The sequence below is a fragment of the Pleurodeles waltl genome, chromosome 1_1 (genome assembly GCF_031143425.1).
Source record: "Pleurodeles waltl isolate 20211129_DDA chromosome 1_1, aPleWal1.hap1.20221129, whole genome shotgun sequence".
Lineage (NCBI taxonomy): Eukaryota > Metazoa > Chordata > Amphibia > Caudata > Salamandridae > Pleurodeles > Pleurodeles waltl.
In genome coordinates this window covers 28,382,500-28,404,291 of record NC_090436.1, presented here as the reverse complement: position 1 = coordinate 28,404,291, position 21,792 = coordinate 28,382,500, and the positions used below count along the sequence as shown (strand labels likewise).

Below are 21,792 nucleotides of genomic sequence, written 5' to 3'. Positions count from 1 at the left end.
GGGCTGAGCTGTCAATCAATGCTTCCAGGCTTCTGGCAAAGAGTTTCCTCCAAAGTCACTGTTCAGTCCAGCAATCTCTGCTTTTTCATGAATGCTACTATAGCCTCTTTAGATCCAGGGATGCACTCATGGCCTTGTCTCAACTCACCTTTAACCAGTTGGTCATCCTACAACTTGACTTATCATTATGCTCCATGACTTGGACCATGGCCTGCTTCTCACTCAGCAAAGTTACTCCATGGACTGGGACACGTCCTGCTTCTCACACAGCTAAAGATACCTCATAGTCTGGGCCATGACCTGCGTCTCAGACAGGTAAGGATGCTCCATATTCTGGACCATCACCTGCTTCTCACACAGCTAAAGATACTCCATGGTCTGGACCATGGGCTGCTTCTCCCTTAGCTGCAGATGCTCAATGGTCTGGGCCAGGCCCTGCTTCTCACACAGCTAAAGATACCCCACAGTCTGGACCATGGCCCACGTGTCACTCAGCTAAAGATGCTCCCTGGCCTGGACCATGGTCCGCTTCTCACTCAGCTGCAGGTACTCCATGGTCTGGACCATGGCCTGCCTCTCACTCAGCTAAAGATGCTCCATGGCCTGGGCCATGCCCTGCTTCTCACACAGCTAAAGATGCTTGGTGGTCTGGGCCATGGCATGCTTCTCACACAGCTAAAAATGCTCCATGGTCTGGACCGTGGCCTGCTTCTCACACAACTAAGGATGCTCCATGGTCTGGATCATGGTCTGCTTCTCACTCAGCTAAAGATGCTCCATGGTCTGGACCATGGTCTGCTTCTCACACAGCTAAAGATGCTCCATGGTCTGGACCATGGCCTGCTTCTCACTCAGCTAAAGATGCTCCATGGCCTGGGCCATGCCCTGCTTCTCACACAGCTAAAGATGCTTGGTGGTCTGGGCCATGGCATGCTTCTCACACAGCTAAAAATGCTCCATGGTCTGGACCGTGGCCTGCTTCTCACACAACTAAGGATGCTCCATGGTCTGGCTCATGGTCTGCTTCTCACTCAGCTAAAGATGCTCCATGGTCTGGACCATGGTCTGCTTCTCACACAGCTAAAAATGCTCCATGGTCTTGACCATGGTGTGCTTCTCAATTAGCTGGAGGTACTCCATGGTCTGGATCATGGTCTGCTTCTCACACAGCTAAAGATGCTTCGTGGTCTGGACCATGGGCTGCTTCTCACACAGATATAGATGCTCCATGATGTGGACCATAGCCTGCTTCTCACTCAGCTAAAGATGCTCCATGGCCTGGGCCATGCCCTGCTTCTCACACAGCTAAAGATGCTTGGTGGTCTGGGCCATGGCATGCTTCTCACACAGCTAAAAATGCTCCATGGTCTGGACCGTGGCCTGCTTCTCACACAACTAAGGATGCTCCATGGTCTGGCTCATGGTCTGCTTCTCACTCAGCTAAAGATGCTCCATGGTCTGGACCATGGTCTGCTTCTCACACAGCTAAAAATGCTCCATGGTCTTGACCATGGTGTGCTTCTCAATTAGCTGCAGGTACTCCATGGTCTGGATCATGGTCTGCTTCTCACACAGCTAAAGATGCTCCATGGTCTGGACCATGGTCTGCTTCTCACACAGCTAAAGATGCTCCATGGTCTGGACCATGGCCTGCTTCTCACTCAGCTAAAGATGCTCCATGGCCTGGGCCATGCCCTGCTTCTCACACAGCTAAAGATGCTTGGTGGTCTGGGCCATGGCATGCTTCTCACACAGCTAAAAATGCTCCATGGTCTGGACCGTGGCCTGCTTCTCACACAACTAAGGATGCTCCATGGTCTGGCTCATGGTCTGCTTCTCACTCAGCTAAAGATGCTCCATGGTCTGGACCATGGTCTGCTTCTCACACAGCTAAAAATGCTCCATGGTCTTGACCATGGTGTGCTTCTCAATTAGCTGCAGGTACTCCATGGTCTGGATCATGGTCTGCTTCTCACACAGCTAAAGATGCTTCGTGGTCTGGACCATGGGCTGCTTCTCACACAGCTATAGATACTCCATGATGTGGACCATAGCCTGCTTCTCACTCAGATAAAGATGCTCCATGGTCTGGGCCATGGCATGCTTCTCACACAGCTGAAGATGCCCCATGGTCTGGATCATGGCCTGCTTCTCACTCAGCTAAAGATACTCCAGGATCTAGACTATATCTCCTTCTCACACAGCTATAGATACTCCCTGATCTGGGCCATGCCCTGCTTCTCACACAGCTGAAGATGCCCCATGGTCTGGATCATGGCCTGCTTCTCACACAACTAAGGATGCTCCATGGTCTGGATCATGGTCTGCTTCTCACTCAGCTAAAGATGCTCCATGGTCTGGACCATGGTCTGCTTCTCACACAGCTAAAGATGCTCCATGGTCTGGACCATGGCCTGCTTCTCACTCAGCTAAAGATGCTCCATGGCCTGGGCCATGCCCTGCTTCTCACACAGCTAAAGACGCTTGGTGGTCTGGACCATGGGCTGCTTCTCACACAGCTATAGATACTCCATGGTGTGGACCATAGCCTGCTTCTCACTCAGATAAAGATGCTCCATGGTCTGGGCCATGGCATGCTTCTCACACAGCTGAAGATGCCCCATGGTCTGGATCATGGTCTGCTTCTCACTCAGCTAAAGATACTCCAGGATCTAGACTATATCTCCTTCTCACACAGCTATAGATACTCCCTGATCTGGGCCATGGCATGCTTCTCACACAGCTAAAAATGCTCCATGGTCTGGACCGTGGCCTGCTTCTCACACAACTAAGGATGCTTCATGGCCTGGATCATGGTCTGCTTCTCACTCAGCTAAAGATGCTCCATGGTCTGGACCATGGTCTGCTTCTCACACAGCTAAAGATGCTCCATGGTCTGGACCATGGCCTGCTTCTCACTCAGCTAAAGATGCTCCATGGCCTGGGCCATGCCCTGCTTCTCACACAGCTAAAGACGCTTGGTGGTCTGGGCCATGGCATGCTTCTCACACAGCTAAAGATGCTCCATGGTCTGGACCATGGTCTGCTTCTCACACAGCTAAAGATGCTCCATGGTCGGGACCATGGCCTGCTTCTCACTCAGCTAAAGATGCTCCATGGCCTGGGCCATGCCCTGCTTCTCACACAGCTAAAGACGCTTGGTGGTCTGGGCCATGGCATGCTTCTCACACAGCTAAAGATGCTCCATGGTCTGGACCATGGCCTGCTTCTCACTCAGCTAAAGATGCTCCATGGCCTGGGCCATGCCCTGCTTCTCACACAGCTAAAGACGCTTGGTGGTCTGGGCCATGGCATGCTTCTCACACAGCTAAAGATGCTCCATGGTCTGGATCATGGCCTGCTTCTCATACAACTAAGAATGCTCCATGGTCTGGACCATGGCCTGCTTCTCACTCAGCTAAAGATACTCCAGGATCTGGACCATGATCTGCTTCTCACACAGCTAAAGATGCTCCATGGTCTGGACCATGGCCTGCTTCTCACTCAGCTAAAGATGCTCCATGGTCTGGACCATGGTCTGCTTCTCACACAGCTAAAGATGCTCCATGGTCTGGATCATGGCCTGCTTCTCACTCAGCTAAAGATGCTTCATGGCCTGGGCCATGCCCTGCTTCTCACACAGCTAAAGACGCTTGGTGGTCTGGGCCATGGCATGCTTCTCACACAGCTAAAGATGCTCCATGGTCTGGACCATGGCCTGCTTCTCACTCAGCTAAAGATGCTCCATGGCCTGGGCCATGCCCTGCTTCTCACACAGCTAAAGACGCTTGGTGGTCTGGGCCATGGCATGCTTCTCACACAGCTAAAGATGCTCCATGGTCTGGATCATGGCCTGCTTCTCATACAACTAAGAATGCTCCATGGTCTGGACCATAGCCTGCTTCTCACTCAGCTAAAGATACTCCAGGATCTGGACCATGATCTGCTTCTCACACAGCTAAAGATGCTCCATGGTCTGGACCATGGCCTGCTTCTCACTCAGCTAAAGATGCTCCATGGTCTGGACCATGGTCTGCTTCTCACACAGCTAAAGATGCTCCATGGTCTGGATCATGGCCTGCTTCTCATACAACTAAGAATGCTCCATGGTCTGGACCATGGCCTGCTTCTCACTCAGCTAAAGATACTCCAGGATCTGGACCATGATCTGCTTCTCACACAGCTACATCTGGATAATATCGGTGCATCTGCCATTCTTGAAGGGGTGCAGACAGTGCTGGAGACATGCACAGCGCTTGTGACACTACCAATGATTTAAGAATCACACGAAATCAGCATTTAACCTCAACTCATTTCCAATCACTAGGCCAAGAATAAGGGGTGGTCCATCAATCAACCATTCAATCCCCATCACTCAGTAATCTCGCTTAGCCTTGTACTGAGTCTTTGGACTTATTGATTGCACAATTCACTTTTTTAGACACCTCCTAGAACTCATATAGTCACAGAGGGCCAATGGACCAGCACCGGCTCAGCCATTGTTTGTTGAAAATGTGATGTTCATTTGATTCAGCAATACATTGGGATAGTCCTCAATCACTCATTCATCCACCCATCACTCCTGCATTCACCCACTCACACACAAAAACACACCAATCAATGAAGAAGCACTTTCAGTTGGCGCCATATGTGGTGAGTGAGTGAAAGTGAAAAAGAGTCAATGGATGAGTGAGTGCATGGATGAGGGAGTGCATGGATGAGGGAGTGCATGGATAAATGAGTACGTATCAGAAGTGGAAGGAAAGAGCAATCCGCAGCCACCAATAGGACTGCTGCAAGGCCAACACCCTACCCTCAGCCAGATATGCACTCACTCATTCATTCCTCTTTCATCTATCAATGCATTCCACCCATTCATCCACTCATGTACTAATTTGCTCATCTAGCCTTGCATTACCAATGCATGAGTTCACTCATTCATCCATGATTACTCTCACACCGATTACAAATGCATTAATGCACACGGTCTCTCACCCATTCATCCATACATGCATCCCGTCAGTCACTAATCCTTACATTTACAGACATAAAATGACCAATGAACGAAAATGGACCCCCATTGTTTAAAAAAGCAGAGCGTTTCGGTTTGTAAATGATTGCAATTTATGCCAGGCAACCACAGCTGCTTTACTTCATGTCCTGGCTTCATTGAGCTATGCATTATTCTTGTATGTGTTTTTGTTATATAGCGCTGCTAGTGCATTTTTGCCATTTGGAGGCCTTTTGGGTAAGAGGTTTTAATAATTAACACCATTTTAACAGTACTCTGTTCCTTCGCCCTAGAAGGATAGAAGGCTGAGTTGGCCCCACCATGATTGCAAACCGTGACCTTGAGGTATCACATAGACCTCAGTGGTAAGTGCTTAACTCGCTGAGCTTTCTCATCGACAAAAGTCAGTCACTCATTCTCTAATTCCCAGCCACTTTACCTGTGCCGAAGGTTACCCACCAATACAGCATCAAACTAAAGGACGTTCTAGGAACCTCGTCGGGGGCGCACGATACAGTTATTAAAACGAGACTCTTCCTTGTACGGGAAAGATCTTAAAAGGGTTGTCGGGGATTAATGGCGAAGTGTATACTTCCGGGTCATTCGGTGGGCATCAGCTGAACATTCTGTATGCTGGCAAGTAAGAATAAACTCGCGCTCATCCTCAGGGGTGTGAAGCGCTATTTAAATGCAATTACATACAATACCCAGTACTTGTCAACAGGGACGTAGGAGACACAAAATTTCTGGGGGGGGACAGGGACAACCTTGAGGTGGGCCTCCTGCACAAAGCTTTCACCCAGAAGGGTTGCTGTGGGGGGGGTGATGGGAGGGGAGGCGGTCGCTTCCAGTCGAGTCCTGTGAGACCGGCAATTCCCTGTCTGCTGGGCCCTTGGCTGCCTATTAGGCAGCGACAAGCTCTGCGCTGCAGTTCGCCTGTGTGAAGTCCTAAGAGGCCTGTACTGCCTGCTGGGCGCAGTGCTTCCTGCCGATTCCTGTGCTGCCTGCTGGGCGCAGTGCTTCCTGCCGATTCCTGTGCTGCCTGCCATGCACTGTGCTGCCTGCCGATTCCTGTGCTGCCTGCTGGGCGCAGTGCTTCCTGCCGATTCCTGTGCTGCCTGCCATGCACTGTGCTGCCTGTTGGGAGCTTTCTTTCTAGTCAGGCTGTGTCAGTCTCTGGCCCCCCGCCTGCCTGTGAAGGCCAGTAAGGCCTATGATTGCTGATAGGTCCTTGTCTGACTGTCAAGTGGCAGTCTCTGTGCTGCCGCGTTCCTGTGAACTGCTGTGCTGTCTGAAGGGCCGGCCTTAGTGCTGGTGGCGCCCTGTGCGACATTGTTTGTTGGCACCCCCCAGTGACCACCTCTGCCATGGATTCCCTCACTACTATCCATCACCACTCTCTCTCAGATGCATTTCATTAGTCTTATACCACCACTCATACTGGGAAATATCCCTTACAACGCAATCAATGCAATGCAATGCATTGACCACGCTGCCATTACCACAAATATGGGGCTAGCATGGATGCCTTTACCACACATGTCTTTACCACGCATATCTTTACCACGCATATGCGTGGTTACAGCATAGAGAGCGGTCTAGCTGTCCGGGTGGAACAGGAAGAAGCAGAGGAGAGAGAGGTAAGTAGGGCTGTGGCCGAGTTTAGGGTGGGAGGTCGGGTTCATTTTTAGGACAGGGTAGGGTCGGGGTAGTTTTTAGGACAGGGTGGGGTAGGTTTTAGGGTTCCTTGGGGCAGGGGCATCAAGGTAGTTTTTAGCGCAGTTCAGGGTAGGTTTTAGGGTTCAGAGTGGGGGCGGGTAGTTTTTAGGACAGGGCAGGGTTACTTTTAGGGCTCAGGGCAGGGGGGTTTAGGGCTCAGGGCAAGGGCAGTTTTAACTGATTGGGCAGGGTGGAGTATGGTATCAGGTGTAAGGGGGCAGGGCGGGGAGAATTTACCACGCATGTTTCTTTACCAAACATTCTTTTACAGCGAAATTCATTGTAAAGGCATGCGTAGTAAAGACACGGTCGTTGTTGAGACCGCGATGTTAAGGCATGCGTAGTAAAGACGCGGTCGTTGTTGAGACCGCAATGTTAAGGCATGCATGATATACACATGTGTTGTTCCATCATTCATCCCTCATACCAGTCTAGGGTGTCAAAGCACTTTACATCACACAGACATTACGCAGAGACAATCATCATATGTGTGTAAATCCGTGTATATGAAATGTTACATAAGACAGAGGACTACAAGGTGTAGGTGTCACAGGTCATCCATACTGGTAGCAGGTATAGTTTAAGAGTGGTTTATCTGGGGAAGCGCAAACTCAGAATTTAAAACATAACACCATGGTTGGGGGCTTTCTTTAATAATAAGAATTGATTTGCCCTCAAATTAACTTGTTTTGCAACATTAACTTAATGAAAAAGTGGGGGGAAATCATAACGCTCTAATCTATACCTTGATGTTTGCATGCAGCTCTTTGATAAGTTCATTGCTCACTGTTCTATATTCAGTTTTAATTTATAAATTGCATGGGACAAAAAAGGAGCTCTCTGATGTAGGAAGCTGGCCTGGTATGTGGTGAGTACCTATGGTATTATCACCTTATACCAGGTCCAGGTATCCCCTTATTAGTGAGGTGTAGGCAGTGTCTAGAAGCCAGGGCTCTCTAGAGGTAGCTGCGGATGAGCAGCCAAGACTTACCTAGGAGACATGCAAAGCTCATGCAATACCACTGTAGTCACACAGCACTTACACACATGAAAGAAACACGTGTTATGAAAATAAAGGTTCCTTATTACAGTAACACAAACACGAAAACACTAGATAGGCAATACTCCCAATAGGATGTAAGTAGCACACTATCATATGTACAGCAGCAATCAGAAGTTGGCATAAAAAGCAATAGAAAATAGTGAAAAGCAATAGGCAATACTGAAGGCCTAGGGGGGACCAGACCATATACTAAAAAAGTGGAAAGCGAAAGCTGGGTCCCCACGCAAGGAAGTGGAATCTGTAGAGGGGAGCTGCAGGAACTAGGAAACCCCAAAGGTAAGTACCAGAGTGCCCTCCAGTGACCAGGAGAAAAGAGGTCATTTACTGTTTTTTCCCCAACCCACCTAAAGGACTTCAGAGAAGGATATTGCAAAACGCAGGCAAGACTGCAAGAAGCTAGAGGTGGATCTTGGAAGAGGAAGACTTGGAAAAGAAGGGGACCAAGTCCAGTTTACGTAGGAGTGTCCGGTCGTGGCAGGAGCCACTACCCACCCATCTGTGGATGCAGGAGTTCCTTGGCCGGGAGATGAAGACGGTCAGCAGTGCAGCACTGGAGCAGATGAAGCGTTCCTAGGTGATGCAGTCGACGTCCCATGCGGGATGAAGAATTGCAGTCAGTCTGTGGTGTGGAAAACCAACCAGCAAGCCTTGGCAAAGGCAAATGTCGCAGTAGGACAAAAGTGGAGCTGCCGGGGACCAGCAAGGTCCAGGGGGACCTAACCCATGGAGGGGAGTCCCAGGTGACCCTCAGCAAGGCAGAGAGTCTGGAGAAGGAGAGACAGCCCCCACAGAAGACCTACAGGCAAGGAGCCCAGGAGCTTCAGAGAGGCCACGCAGCACACATGAAGAGAGGTCCCATGTCGCAGGCGAAGCACGTTGAGGGCTGTGCTTCACAGAGAAGAGTGCTGGGGACTAGGGGTTCATGGAGCCTGAAGATCCCTTGGAGGAGATAACAACAGGCCTTGGTAGCTGCAAGAGACGCGGTGCATGGGGGTACTGTCCTGCATGGGAAGGCAAGGACCTACCTACTCCAAAGTTGGACAGCTGGTAGAGAGGACCAAGGAGACCACTCCAGACTATCACCCCTGATGCAGGATCCACGCAGCTCAGGAGCAGAGGAGATCCACGCAGCCGGTCGTTGTTGCAGTTGGTGCCTGCAGATGCAGGTAAGTGACTCCTTCACTCCAAGGAATTTTCCTTCTTTCTTCTCATGCAGACTGAAGACTTGCTGTCCTCAGAGGAAGCACAGCCGGGCTAATGTTGCAGTTGCTGGAAGGAGCCGGAGAAACAATGCTGCAGGGTGAAGTCGCTGCTGGAGCTGCAGATTGTAGGTTCCTGTGAAGTCCAGTTGCGGTTCCAGTGGCCAGAAGTCAAAGTAAAGGTTGCAGAGGAGTCCTGCTGGAATCTTGCACATTGAATCTGAGGACCCACCCAAGAGGCAAACCCTAAATAACCCAGAAAGGGGGATTGGTCACATAGCAGGGTGACCACCTAGGAGGAGGCTGTGACGTCACCTGCCTGACCTGGCCACTCATATGCTCACAGAGGCCTCTGCCCACCATGGATTCAAGATGGCAGAATCAAGTGGCCACCTGGAGGAGCTCCAGGCACCACCCCTGGGGTGGTGATGGACAGGGGAGTGGTTACACCCATTTCCATTGTCCAGTTTCGCACCAGAGTAGGGGCTGTGGTCCCTGAACTGGTACAGACTGGTTTATGCAAGGAGGCCCTTCAGAGCATACCATTAGCTTGGCGAGGGTACCCCTCCCAACCCTTGTAACACCTATTTCCAAATGGAGAGGGTGTTGCCTCCCTCTTCCAAAGGAAATCCTTTGTTCTGCCTTCCTGGGCATGAGCTGCTCAAGCAGCAGAAGGAGGGCAGAAATCTGTCTGAGGGGTGGCAGCAGCATGGGCTGCCCGGAAAACCCTAGAAAGCTGATAGGAGCAATGCTGGGGATCCTCTAAGGAGCCCCCAAAGTGAATGGAATCATACAAACAATACTGACAATAGGATTGGGGTATGATTCTGACATGTTTGTTACCAAACATACCCAGGTTCTGAGTTGCCATTATGTAGCTGGACAGAGGGAGTGACAATGTCCAGTACACTCGTAAAATGGCATCCCTGCACTCACGAGGTCCAGGAAAATGTAGCTGGAGTTCGTGGGGGCACCTCTGCTCCTCCAGAGGTGCCCTCACACACAGGTACTTGCACCCTGCCCTCTGACTAGGAGGGCCTGCCATAGAGGTGACTTAGAGTGACCTGGTGCAGTGACCTGAAGTGAAAGGGTGCATGCACCTTTTCACGCAGGCTGCAATTGCAGGCCTCCAGACATGGTTTACAAGGTGCTCCTATGGGTGGCATAATACATGCTGCAGCCCATGGGGAACCCCTGATCCCCCAATGCCCTGGGTACCATATACTAGGGACTTATAAGGGGCACCAGTACGCTAAATGTGGGGTGTGTGTGGTCCAAACAACCACATTTAATGGGAGAGAGCACTGGGGTCCTGGTTAGCAGGATCCCAGTGAACACAGTCAAAAGTGGGGTAACCATGCCAAAAAGAGGGTATTTTCCTGCATCTGACAAAAGCAGTAACCCACTGACCTATTCACATTATACAGACTTTGTGATCTGCATGTAGACGTTCTTTGTAGCAGGCATAGTAACCCTGTACGTTATGATGAGTCAAAACTCCGACTAGACAAAACTTCAATCTCTCTTCAGGAAGACCATTAATCACCGGAATTATCTTGAGATTTTTATAGTTGCCTGAAAACTGTTGATGGCAAGGAACACCCAACAGGTGCTTTTAAAGTCAGAATATACTTCCAATCACAGCACCCCCATCCTAAGTCAGCACCCGGTGCAGCGGCACCGGTTGCATCACCCTAGAGCCGGCCCTGCTGCCTTACCTAGCCCTGTCCATCTCTCAGGCCATCTGGTTCTTCCTGGGACCCGTGCTGTGTGCTAGTCTCTCTGCCGTCTATCCAGCAGTGCCAGGCTCTGTACCACCACAGCCTATGAAGTCCTGCAAAGCCTGTGAGCTGCCCCAGTGCTGGCTTCCATCCACAGGCCATTGGCAGGAAATTAGATTTACAGACAGCCCTTGGCCTTTAGAGCGGGCTTTCACAAATACCAGGAAGGCTGAGGGAGAGACAGGGGACCGAAATGTTGGGGAGGCAGGATGTCAACTTAGGGGACAATAATTAGCTCTGGGGCAGGCAAGCTGGAGACAGAGGAGAGAAGAGAGTGAGAGAGAGGTGACAGAAACGGGTGCCCTAACAAACATTGCTGCACAGGGTGCCACCAGCGCGCTAAAGCCTGCCCGGCTTATATCTCACAGTAACTCAACAACACTGTTTTTAGAAAGGGAGATACTCTGCAACACAGCACTGGATTTAAAAAGAAAGGGAGTTACTTGGCAATACTTTATTTAATTACCCAAACCTCTTTACCTTCTCAAATCTTGCTGCTGTCTTCAGGATTCGATTTTCAAGGGAAGGGTAGGGCTCAGGAGGGACGGGATGCAGACAGCAATCAACAAAGGGCCTCTCTTCTCCCTTTGTTCTTAGAAGTGCAGACTGCAGGCAGCTGTGGCTGCAAGGTGAGAAGGAATCCCTTGTGTGCTGCAGCACAACAAAAGGGCAGAGGGCAAGTGTCCTGGAGGCAGGTCACAGGTCAAGTGCAGGGCCAGTATAGGTAGCGCTGCTTTCACGCGGCGCTAATGGCCCTGCGAATTACAGAACAGAAGGGAAAATTCTTCTGTCCCCTCGTCCCCCCCACCCTTGTCCCCCGTGTCCCCCCCACTCCAAAATCTGGGGGGGACATATCCCCTGCGTCCCCCACACTTCCTACGCCCATGCTTGTCAATGTTCGACTTCAGCGTGTTCCTAGCTGCAGTGTCAACTGCTTGAGTTCTCTCACTAGATGGTGGAGAGTGAATATTTTGCTGTTTTATAGGTAATGTCATTGAAATGTTCAGCGCCTTAACGCTAGGGGTGGGCGTAACTGATATCATTCTCGCCAGTGCACTTACTCTTAATTACTGCACAGATACTTCTAATTATGCATACTTGTGTGAGAAGCGTAATTCAGCATTTAGCACTATTTTGTTGGCTAGCACCCTCATGTCCAAAATGGGCTCGATTATGCGTCCTGCGCTAAAAATATAGCACTAAACGCTACAGGACACGAGGAGCAGCGGCTTCATTCCTCTGAACAGTGCTTAATTTGTAAAATAATGAGTGCTAACGCCCAAACCTCTGCTCAGAAGCCTGTGATCAGTGCAATTAAATGACGGCACACTGGATACGAAGCAGCGTAGCCATAAATTTCACCTCTCGCCTCTTTACCTCACTTCCAGACGCTCCTTGCCCTTTTATCTCACTCTTGCATGTTGCTGCTTTCTCCCTTTGTGTCAGTTTTTCTGTCTTTCTCTTCCTCCGTCCTTCACCTTTCTGTGTTTTCCCTCTCTTGCTCGCGGTCAATGTCTGAGAGAAAATAAGTGCCGCCCCCAAAAACAAGAGCTGGTTACCTTCACCGACAACCACCGGCTCAAATTAAGCACTGCCTCTGAGTTATGCTGCAGCAGTCTCTTCGAGCCTGTACAAGGGTGCTTGTATCCCGTTTCATGACCCTTACCTGAAGTGTTGAGATGTTTGGTTTGTGGCGTGGTGTTTGCCGGGATCTCGGATTAAACACTGGGGTGCCCCCGCTGTTACAAAAGCTAGCGTTCCAAACTCAAAAGCACTCCACCCGCGATGGATACATACCTCATCAGAACAGCGTGTTTCCTGGCCTAGAAACTGAAGTCATGATTTGCTTCCTATTTGTAGTAACACACCTAATATTGGTGAATAATAAAAGAAAATGTCAGCCCTGGAGACCCGGCACTTTGCAATGGAACATCATGGCCACTGTAGAGCAACGAATGGAAGAGAGGCTTACCTAGCATGGAAGAAGACAACAGATCACCGAGACTGTAAATACACGAAATAGCAATGCTTCTGACCATCAATAATATACATTTATTATTGAATTACTCAATGAATTTATCGATCCATAAATTAGTACACATAAGGAGGATAAGGAGCAGAAAAGATAGGTCATCAGAAAATAAAATATTATCAATCATTAAAACAGGATAACTGAGATTCTGTGCTGCAACCACCGTCTTTGGTGCTCTGGTGGAATGCAGGGACCTGATATGGAATACATGGGCCCCAGGTACCATCCTTGTACCGTAGGAACGCAAGGAAGGATCTGCAGCTAGCTCAAGGTGTGGATTCTCAAACTGATGAACCAGATACCCTCATCTATCCCACCCAGTGCAGTCCACACACAAGCAGTGGCCACATCCTCTCTAGGGAGTCATAGCAGTCAGCAGTAGGGTTTGAAGACTTGTGCAGACACCTAGATGGCACAGCTTAACCAAGCAGCCGCTGCGGCAGGAACTGCTGCAGAAGGAACCGCATTGGCCCAAGGTGGCCAACCACTGGAGCAACTGAAGCAAACTCAGCCACCAAAAGTAGACACAGAAACATTGTGCCGCTTGGTTGACCTTCGTGAGGTCCTGCTTGCACGCACAATGGCCTGGCAGTGGGACCAGGTGAGACGGCACCCGCATGGACCTCACAATCAGGAGAGAGGTGCCCAGGACCGATGGTAAGTTAACCATTGACTGAGTAAATAGATTCATAACATGTAAATGTATATTATGCCCATATCTTGAAAATAAGTTCTTGAGCCGTCCCACTTGGACCTATGTTGGACACTCTTGTTGAAAGGGGGATCTTACTTTGGAGGCTTTCTCAGGTGATATGCCTTTTTGGGCATCCACCTAACAGAATGCTGAGATTAATGTCTTCTTTCTTGCAAATAACACCCACACTATAATCAGCACTGGCTATATGTGGCTTTTTGCATCACAATGGCTTGAAGACTTTACCATCTGTGAACAAGGGTGTCTGAAGTCTTCTTTTCTCTGCTAGGACACAGCTGGTGGTACCCTCAAGTTCTAAGTAGCTATAGTCAAGCCTTCCAGAATCACAGCTGACTCAAGAAGGAGCCTCATGTGAGTCCACTGGCCTGGAATTAGGGAACTCAAGACCCACTTTTATTATCTTGAAGTGCACTTTCTCAAGTCTATTTAGTCTCCCTAACTTTCGTTGAACCTGTCTCAAATAAAGTTCACAGAGATTCCCGTAAGTGAACCTTGTCGGTGGGTCATATTGATAGCGGAATGCAGAAATCAAAGAGAGTTTGACCAGTCTGAAGAAGATACGGAACATCTACGCAGAAATGAGCACAGACAGAAGGCAAAGATTAGGAGTAGCAGTGTTGTAACAATATTGTAAAAATGTGAAAATCAATTGTTTGTTAAGATACATGAGCGGATGTAACAGTTTTGTCTCATTTCAAGGAGTGGTGCCCCCACCCATCATCCTTTCCTTATACCTTTGTTATAATTTTGTCAAACATAAAAATATATTTGATGAAGGGTCTTAAACTCTACAGTGTACCCACTTTGGTGAAGAAAGACTAGAGTGTGTCTTCACTTACGGGAAGGGTGATAAAGTCTAGAGTGTGTGTTCACTTTTGTGAGGGGTGATAAAGTCCAGAGTGTGTCTTCACTTTGGTGAAGGATGTTAATGTCTAGAGTGTGTCTTCACAATCATGAAAGTTGAAGGGTGATAAAGTCCAGAGTGTCTTCACTTTGCTGAAGGGTGTTAATGTCTAGAGTGTGTGTTCACTTTGGTGAAGGGTGATAAAGTCTAGCGTGTGTCTTCACTTTGGTAAAGGGTGATAAAGTCTAGAGTGTGTGTTTACTTTTGGTGAAGGGTGATAAAGTCCAGAGTGTGTGTTCACTTTTGGTGAAGAGTGATAAAGTCGAGAGTGTGTGTTCACTTTGGTGAAGGGTGATAAAGTCCAGAGTGTCTTCACTTTGGTGAAGGGTGTTAATGTCTAGAGTGTGTGTTCACTTTGGTGAAGGGTGATAAATTCCAGTGTTTCTTCACTTTGGTGAAGGGTGTTAATGTCTAGAGTGTGTCTTCACTTACGTGAAGGGTGATAAAGTCTAGCGTGTGTGTTCACTTTTGGTGAAGGGTGATAAAGTCCAGAGTGTGTGTTCACTTTGGTGAAGAGTGAAAAAGTCCAGAGTGTGTCTTCACTTTGGTGAAGGATGATAAAGACTAGAGTTTGTCTTCACTTACGCGAAGGGTGATAAAGTCTAGAGTGTGTGTTCACTTTAGTGAAGGGTGATAAAGTCCAGAGTGTGTGTTCACTTTGGTGAAGGGTGATAAAGTACAGTGTGTCTTCACTTTGGTGAAGGGTGTTAATGTCTAGATTGTGTCTTCACTTTGGTGAAGGGTGATAAAGTCCAGAGTGTGTCTTCACTTTGGTGAAGGGTGTTAATGTCTAGAGTGTGTTTCACTTTGGTGAAGGGTGATAAAGTCCAGAGTGTGTCTTCACTTAGGTGAAGGGTGATAAAGTCCAGAGTGTGTCTTCACTTAGGTGAAGAGTGATAAAGTCCAGAGTGTGTGTTCACTTTGGTGAAGGGTGATAAAGTCCAGAGTGTGTCTTCACTTTGGAGAAGGGTGATAAAGTCTAGAGTGTGTGTTTACTTTTGGTGAAGGGTGATAAAGTCCAGAGTGTGTCTTCACTTTTGGTGAAGAGTGATAAAGTCGAGAGTGTGTGTTCACTTTGGTGAAGGGTGATAAAGTCCAGAGTGTCTTCACTTTGGTGAAGGGTGTTAATGTCTAGAGTGTGTGTTCACTTTGGTGAAGGGTGATAAATTCCAGTGTTTCTTCACTTTGGTGAAGGGTGTTAATGTCTAGAGTGTGTCTTCACTTACATGAAGGGTGATAAAGTCTAGCGTGTGTGTTCACTTTTGGTGAAGGGTGATAAAGTCCAGAGTGTGTGTTCACTTTGGTGAAGAGTGAAAAAGTCCAGAGTGTGTCTTCACTTTGGTGAAGGATGATAAAGACTAGAGTGTGTCTTCACTTACGCGAAGGGTGATAAAGTCTAGAGTGTGTGTTCACTTTAGTGAAGGGTGATAAAGTCCAGAGTGTATGTTCACTTTGGTGAAGGGTGATAAAGTACAGTGTGTCTTCACTTTGGTGAAGGGTGTTAATGTCTAGATTGTGTCTTCACTTTGGTGAAGTGTGATAAAGTCCAGAGTGTGTCTTCACTTTGGTGAAGGGTGTTAATGTCTAGAGTGTGTTTCACTTTGGTGAAGGGTGATAAAGTCCAGAGTGTGTCTTCACTTAGGTGAAGAGTGATAAAGTCCAGAGTGTGTGTTCACTTTGGTGAAGGGTGATAAAGTCCAGAGTGTGTCTTCACTTTGCAGAAGGGTGATAAAGTCCAGAGTGTGTGTTCACTTACGTGAAGGGTGATAAAGTCCAGAGTGTGCCTTCACTTTGGTGAATGATGTTAATGTCTAGAGTGTGTGTTCACTTTGGTCAAGGGTGATAAAGTCCAGAGTGTGTCTTCACTGTGGTGAAGGGTGATAAAGTCCAGAGTGTGTGTTCACTTTGGTGAAGGGTGATAAAGTCCAGAGTGTGTCTTCACTTAGGTGAAGAGTGATAAAGTCCAGAGTGTGTGTTCACTTTGGTGAAGGGTGATAAAGTCCAGAGTGTGTCTTCACTTTGGTGAAGGATGTTGAAGTCTAGAGTGTGTCTTCACTTTGGGGAAGGATGTTAATGCCTAGAGTGTGTCTTCACTTTGGTGAAGGGTGTTAATGTCTAGAGTGTGTGTTCACTTTGGTGAAGGGTGATAAAGTCCAGAGTGTGCCTTCACTTTGGTGAATGATGTTAATGTCTAGAGTGTGTGTTCACTTTGGTGAAGGGTGATAAAGTCCAGAGTGTCTTCACTTTGGTGAAGGGTGATAACGTCTAGAGTGTGTGTTCACTTTTGGAGAAGGGTGAGAAATTCTAGAGTGTGTCCTCACTTTGGTGAAGGGTGATAAAGTCCAGAGTGTGTGTTCACTTTGATGAAGTGTGATAAAGTCCAGAGTGTCTTCAATTTGGTGAAGAGTGTTAATGTCCAGAGTGTGTCTTCACTTTGGTGAAGGGTGAGAAAGTTGAAGGGTGATAAAGTGCAGAGTGTGTCTTCACTTTGGTGAAGGGTGTTAATGTCTAGAGAGTGTGTTCACTTTGGTGAAGGGTGATAAAGTCCAGAGTGTGTCTTCACTTTGATGAAGGATGTTAATGTCCAGAGTGTGTGTTCACTTTTGGTGAACGGTCATAAAGTCTAAGGTGTGTCTTCACTCTGGTAAAGGGTGACATAGTCTAGAATGTGTGTTCTCTTACAGAAGGGCTTTAATCCAGTGTTTCTAAAGAATAAGAGGGGAGGAAAAGGGAGGGGTGACCGAAGCATAGATGGTTCTGAGAGACGGTGTGGTCAGGAAGGAGTGAGTGGAAGGTTCATGCATTATTGGAGTGAAAGGACGAGCGACAGAGAAGGTGAGGGTGGAAGGAGGACAGAAGCAAAGATGTGGCGAGAGAAGGAGTGCCAATGAGAAGAAAGCTGGATAAGGTCAGATCAGATTTCCTCCCCAGGAAGATGTGCCTGCGTACTCCTGAGAGGCCCAGCCTGCCTGATGTCAGCAAGGTCCTAGGATCTGCTTTGGATGTGACTGGCTTGGGAGTGCATTCAGGCAATCTTGGGCTCTGGAAGGGAAGTGATTACCTGCTCCAATTTAGGAAAAAGTTGAAGACACGCCTCTTGCATGAACACTACACTATGCAGAAACAGTCAAACACAGCCCTTAGAACCCAGCTGGCCTTCCACTCACTGACTGACTGTGTTTTTGCCCTTGACACACTGCACTCTATTGCTTTTCGGCTACATTCATGCTAAACAAATGCATCATACATACATACATGCATAGATGCACAACTTGTGGTTCTCCTGGAATGAGATCCAGTGTAAAGGGCTGAAAACCTTGAATCTGGATGTAGTCTGTTCAGTCCTGATGTATTAGGAAGATTGCTGTTAGAAGACTCTAATTTTTCGAGGAGACGGGTAGTGGAATAGCAAGTGAGTGAACTATTGAGGAGAAACTCCATGGATAGTATTGAAGGCAATGATGAGAAATGTTTATAGTATCTCTCTAGTAAGTTACTAGTTGACTGGACGTGGGTACCAGTTAGTGAGGATTTGCTTAGGAAAGTTATTCACCTGTTCTCAGCCAATGCATGTTGAAACTCTGAGCCACAAAACTACTGCAATGATCAGTCGTGCTCATGACTACAGGAAATATCAAGTACTGGTCCATGTAAGGAGAAAGATGAGGAGGATTTATTTTTGAAAGTTTTTTACCCAGTCTCCTGCTACTTTGGCTTCTGTAGGGATAAAGGTTCCCAGGTTTATGTGGTAGACGAAAAGTTATCCAATGTTTCTATCTCAAAGGGATGGTTTAGAGAGTCAGTGTCTATGAATATGGGGTTGAAAATAATGAATGATGCACTGCACGCTGGGCAGCAAAGTATATCGGTCATGGACAATGACCACGGAGTCATGCAATGACCGGCTACCATCAAGCATTCTCAGATATAAGACGAGAGTTGGAGAGAAGAGTATGTGAAACATAAAATTGTACAGCATCATTGGTGTTGAAGTGGTAGGAAATCACTGAAGAAACATCACAGCCTGCGTGGGGTTGGTATATGGAAGTGAAGAGGGGGGGTCCTGCTGCAGCAGGTGTCTTAACTAGAAATTTATTTGATGAGTGTTTACGTATTTTGAATAATGAATTATGTAGAAAATGAATAAACGTAGAAAAATAATGCACACATCTGAAAATGTGACCTCAAAGAATGGCCACCAGGGTTCATGAAATGTACGAATTGATGATTAATACTTATGAAATATTGAACATGTATTAGAATAATGTACTATCATGTCATATTTAGGGTTATGAAGTATGCTCTAGCTTATTAATTATAGGCCTTAACTTAGCGAGTGTCTTGGCCTAGTTTTGCCAGGCCTCATGCAGAAGCTGTATTTCTTAGCGGTTTAATAAGATGCTGACAGAGTGAACTAAACTGTGAAATGTCCATTGTTTTGTAAAAATACTTAACCAAAGCTTTCTGTGAGAACCAACTGACAGGAGACGATGTTCCTGGTAATATAAAAAAAATTGTGAAATGTGTGTGGGATATACTTTCCCAGGACGTGATCAATGAAGACACTGACTGGAGATGAAGATGCAACAAATTTGTTACCTGACGAGCCGGATGATGAGAACATCGTGAAGTGGACCAATCAACTTTGTTTGAAGAGCAAAATATTAGAATTCATAGATTTGATGTAGAAATATTATTGGATAGCGTATAAAAGTACGATTAACTGTTTTGAGATGCGATTTAAGAGAAGAGACCCAAGACTCTCATTGGGCTCATACTCTCTGACTGAGAGCCTGATGCTTTGCTGATAAATTGATGACCTGAGAACGAAGACTGATTCTGCTTGCTGACCCATACCGTGGATAGGTAGATATGACAATGTGACTGAATTGCATTTTTCTGCCTTTTCTTTCTAGGTACCAACTGTGCTGTTTGATAGATCCAGAGCTAGGTGTTTTTCTAAATTTGTGTTCTAAATTTGTTTTGTATGAAGCCCAACATGCTGATGCTAATCTGAAATTAGTTGAGAGCACTCAAACTTAACTGACAAATACAGGGACAAATGATTGACGAGTTATCTTGCTGAATTCTATGTATCACATATCTTTATTGCCGCTGACTCTGATTTTGAATTGCACCGTTGCTTTAGCATGTGTCGTGATTAAAGCTTTGATTAGATTGCGTTTCTTCTGTCGTTTTGGTCAACCAGTATTGTTCTTGTATGTGTTTCATATGATTTTGAGATTAGTCTACATGACTTTAGCATTGTTAGTATAAGGGAAATAAAAGTACTAAACTTTTACTAAAGGTGTGGTTATTCATGGCTGAAAGGTCATGGTGCGTGATATTTAATGACTCCATTGATTATTAATTTTATTGATTACTAATGATTGTTGATTATTGTGAATTGATTATTTGTTCATGTACTGGAGTTATGGTGAGAATGTCTTAAATGAGTCAAAAGGTTAATCGACCTATTTGCGTCCCCTTGTAAGTTTACTTATTAAGGTCACATGTGCTAACAGATATGGTAGCAGAGGATGGTTAGTCTCTTTAGGAGCTCGCCGTAGACGTCTGATACGGAGTGACAGTTGTTAACAGTTGTGGTAGGGAGACCGATGGGTTTGTCTCTTTAGGAGTTTGAAATAGGTGTCCCGAGCAGAGTGATAGGTGATTACGGTTATGGTAGTTTTTATGTTTGGATTTTTGTTTTAAAATGATAATTGGAGACAAAATGATGTTCCCTTAAACTCAGAAATGCCTTTCCCAGATCCTGGATCCTGCAAATCGCAGGTCAATTGTGACGTATGTGAGAATTTAGGGAGTTTGCGTACTCCAAGTGAAGTTGTAGTAGGAGTGTGCGTACTCTGCAGTATGAGAGTAGGAAAGTCATCGAACTTCACATGTGTGTGGCACTTTGTGCTCAAAAATTGTCCACGTGGTTGTTGATGTACGGACCCTGTGTGGTCTAAGACTCCGGAGTATATTGAAAAGTGTATGAGACACTGGTTATGGGGGTTATTACAACTTTGGAGGAGGTGTTAATCCGTCCCAAAAGTGACGGTAAAGTGACGGATATACCACCAGCCGTATTACGAGTTCATTATATCCTATGGAACTCGTAATACGGCTGGTGGTATATCCGTCACATTTGGGATGGATTAACACCTCCTCCAAAGTTGTAATAACCCCCTATATGTTGTAATTTGTCTGGTTTAGTGGGTGTAGGAGGCTGGCCTGGTTTGAAGTGGTACCAAGGGGTACTTACACTCTGCACCAGGTCCAGTTATCCCTTATTAGTGTAGAAGAGGTGTCTAGCAGCTTAGGCTGATAGAAAAGGGTAGCTTAGCAGAGCAGCTTAGGCTGAACTAGGAGACATGCAAAGCTCCTACTATACCACTGGTGTCATATGCACAATATCATAAGAAAACACAATACACAGATATATTAAAAATAAAGGAACTTTATTTTTATGACAATATGCCAAAAGTATCTCAGTGAGTACCCTCAGTATGAGGATAGCAAATATATACAAGATATATGTACACAATACCAAAAATATGCAGTAATAGCAATAGAAAGCAATGCAAGCAATGTACAGTCACAATAGATTGAAATGAGAGCACATAGGTATAGGGGCAACACAAACCATATACTCCAAAAGTGGAATGCGAATAACGTATGGACCCCAAACCTATGTGAGCTTGTAGAGGGTCGCTGGGACTGTAAGAAAACAGTGAGGGTTAGAAAAATAGCCCACCCCAAGACCCTGAAAAGTAGGTGTAAAGTGCACCTAAGTTCCCCAGAGAGCACAGAAGTCGTGATAGGGGAATTCTGCAAGGAAGACCAACACCAGCAATGCAACAACGATGGATTTCCAGACGAGAGTACCTGTGGAACAAGGGGACCAAGTCCAAGAGTCACACTCAAGTCGTGAGTGGGCAGATGCCTAGGAAATGCCAGCTGAGGGTGCACAGAAGCTGCCACAGGATGGTAGAAGCTGTGGATTCTGCAAGAACGAAGAGGACTAGGAACTTCCCCTTTGGAGGATGGATGTCCCACGTCGTGAAGAAGCTTGCAGAGGTGTTCCCACGCAGAAAGACCACAAAAAAGCCTTGATAGCTGCAAGGGTCGCGGTTAGGGTTTTTGGATGCTGCTGTGGCCCAGGAGGGACAAGGATGTCGCCAATTGCGTGAGGAGACAGAGGGGTGCCCAGCAAGACAAGGAGCCCTCTCAGGAGCAGGCAGCACCCGCAGAAGTGCTGGAACTGGCACTATGAAGAAGGGTGAACCGGAGCTCACCCGAAGTCACAAAAGAAGATCCCACGACGCCGGAGGACAACTCAGGAGGTCGTGCACTGCAGGTTAG

The 21,792-nt window shown here is 47.0% G+C and overlaps 1 protein-coding gene across 1 annotated transcript; it reads left to right on the top strand.

The window, feature by feature from the left end:
- The first annotated feature begins 2,749 nt into the window (after positions 1-2,749).
- On the top strand, positions 2,750-4,279 carry LOC138289569 (dynein heavy chain-like). Its single transcript, XM_069230187.1, has one exon. It carries the CDS (start codon positions 2,750-2,752, stop codon positions 4,277-4,279), a length of 1,530 nt encoding a protein of 509 aa, XP_069086288.1.
- The last annotated feature ends 17,513 nt before the right edge of the window (positions 4,280-21,792 follow it).

Excerpts from the sequence above, each read along its gene's own strand:
- LOC138289569 (XM_069230187.1), top strand. The coding sequence starts at position 2,750 with ATGCTCCATGGTCTGGACCGTGGCCTGCTTCTCACACAACTAAGGATG.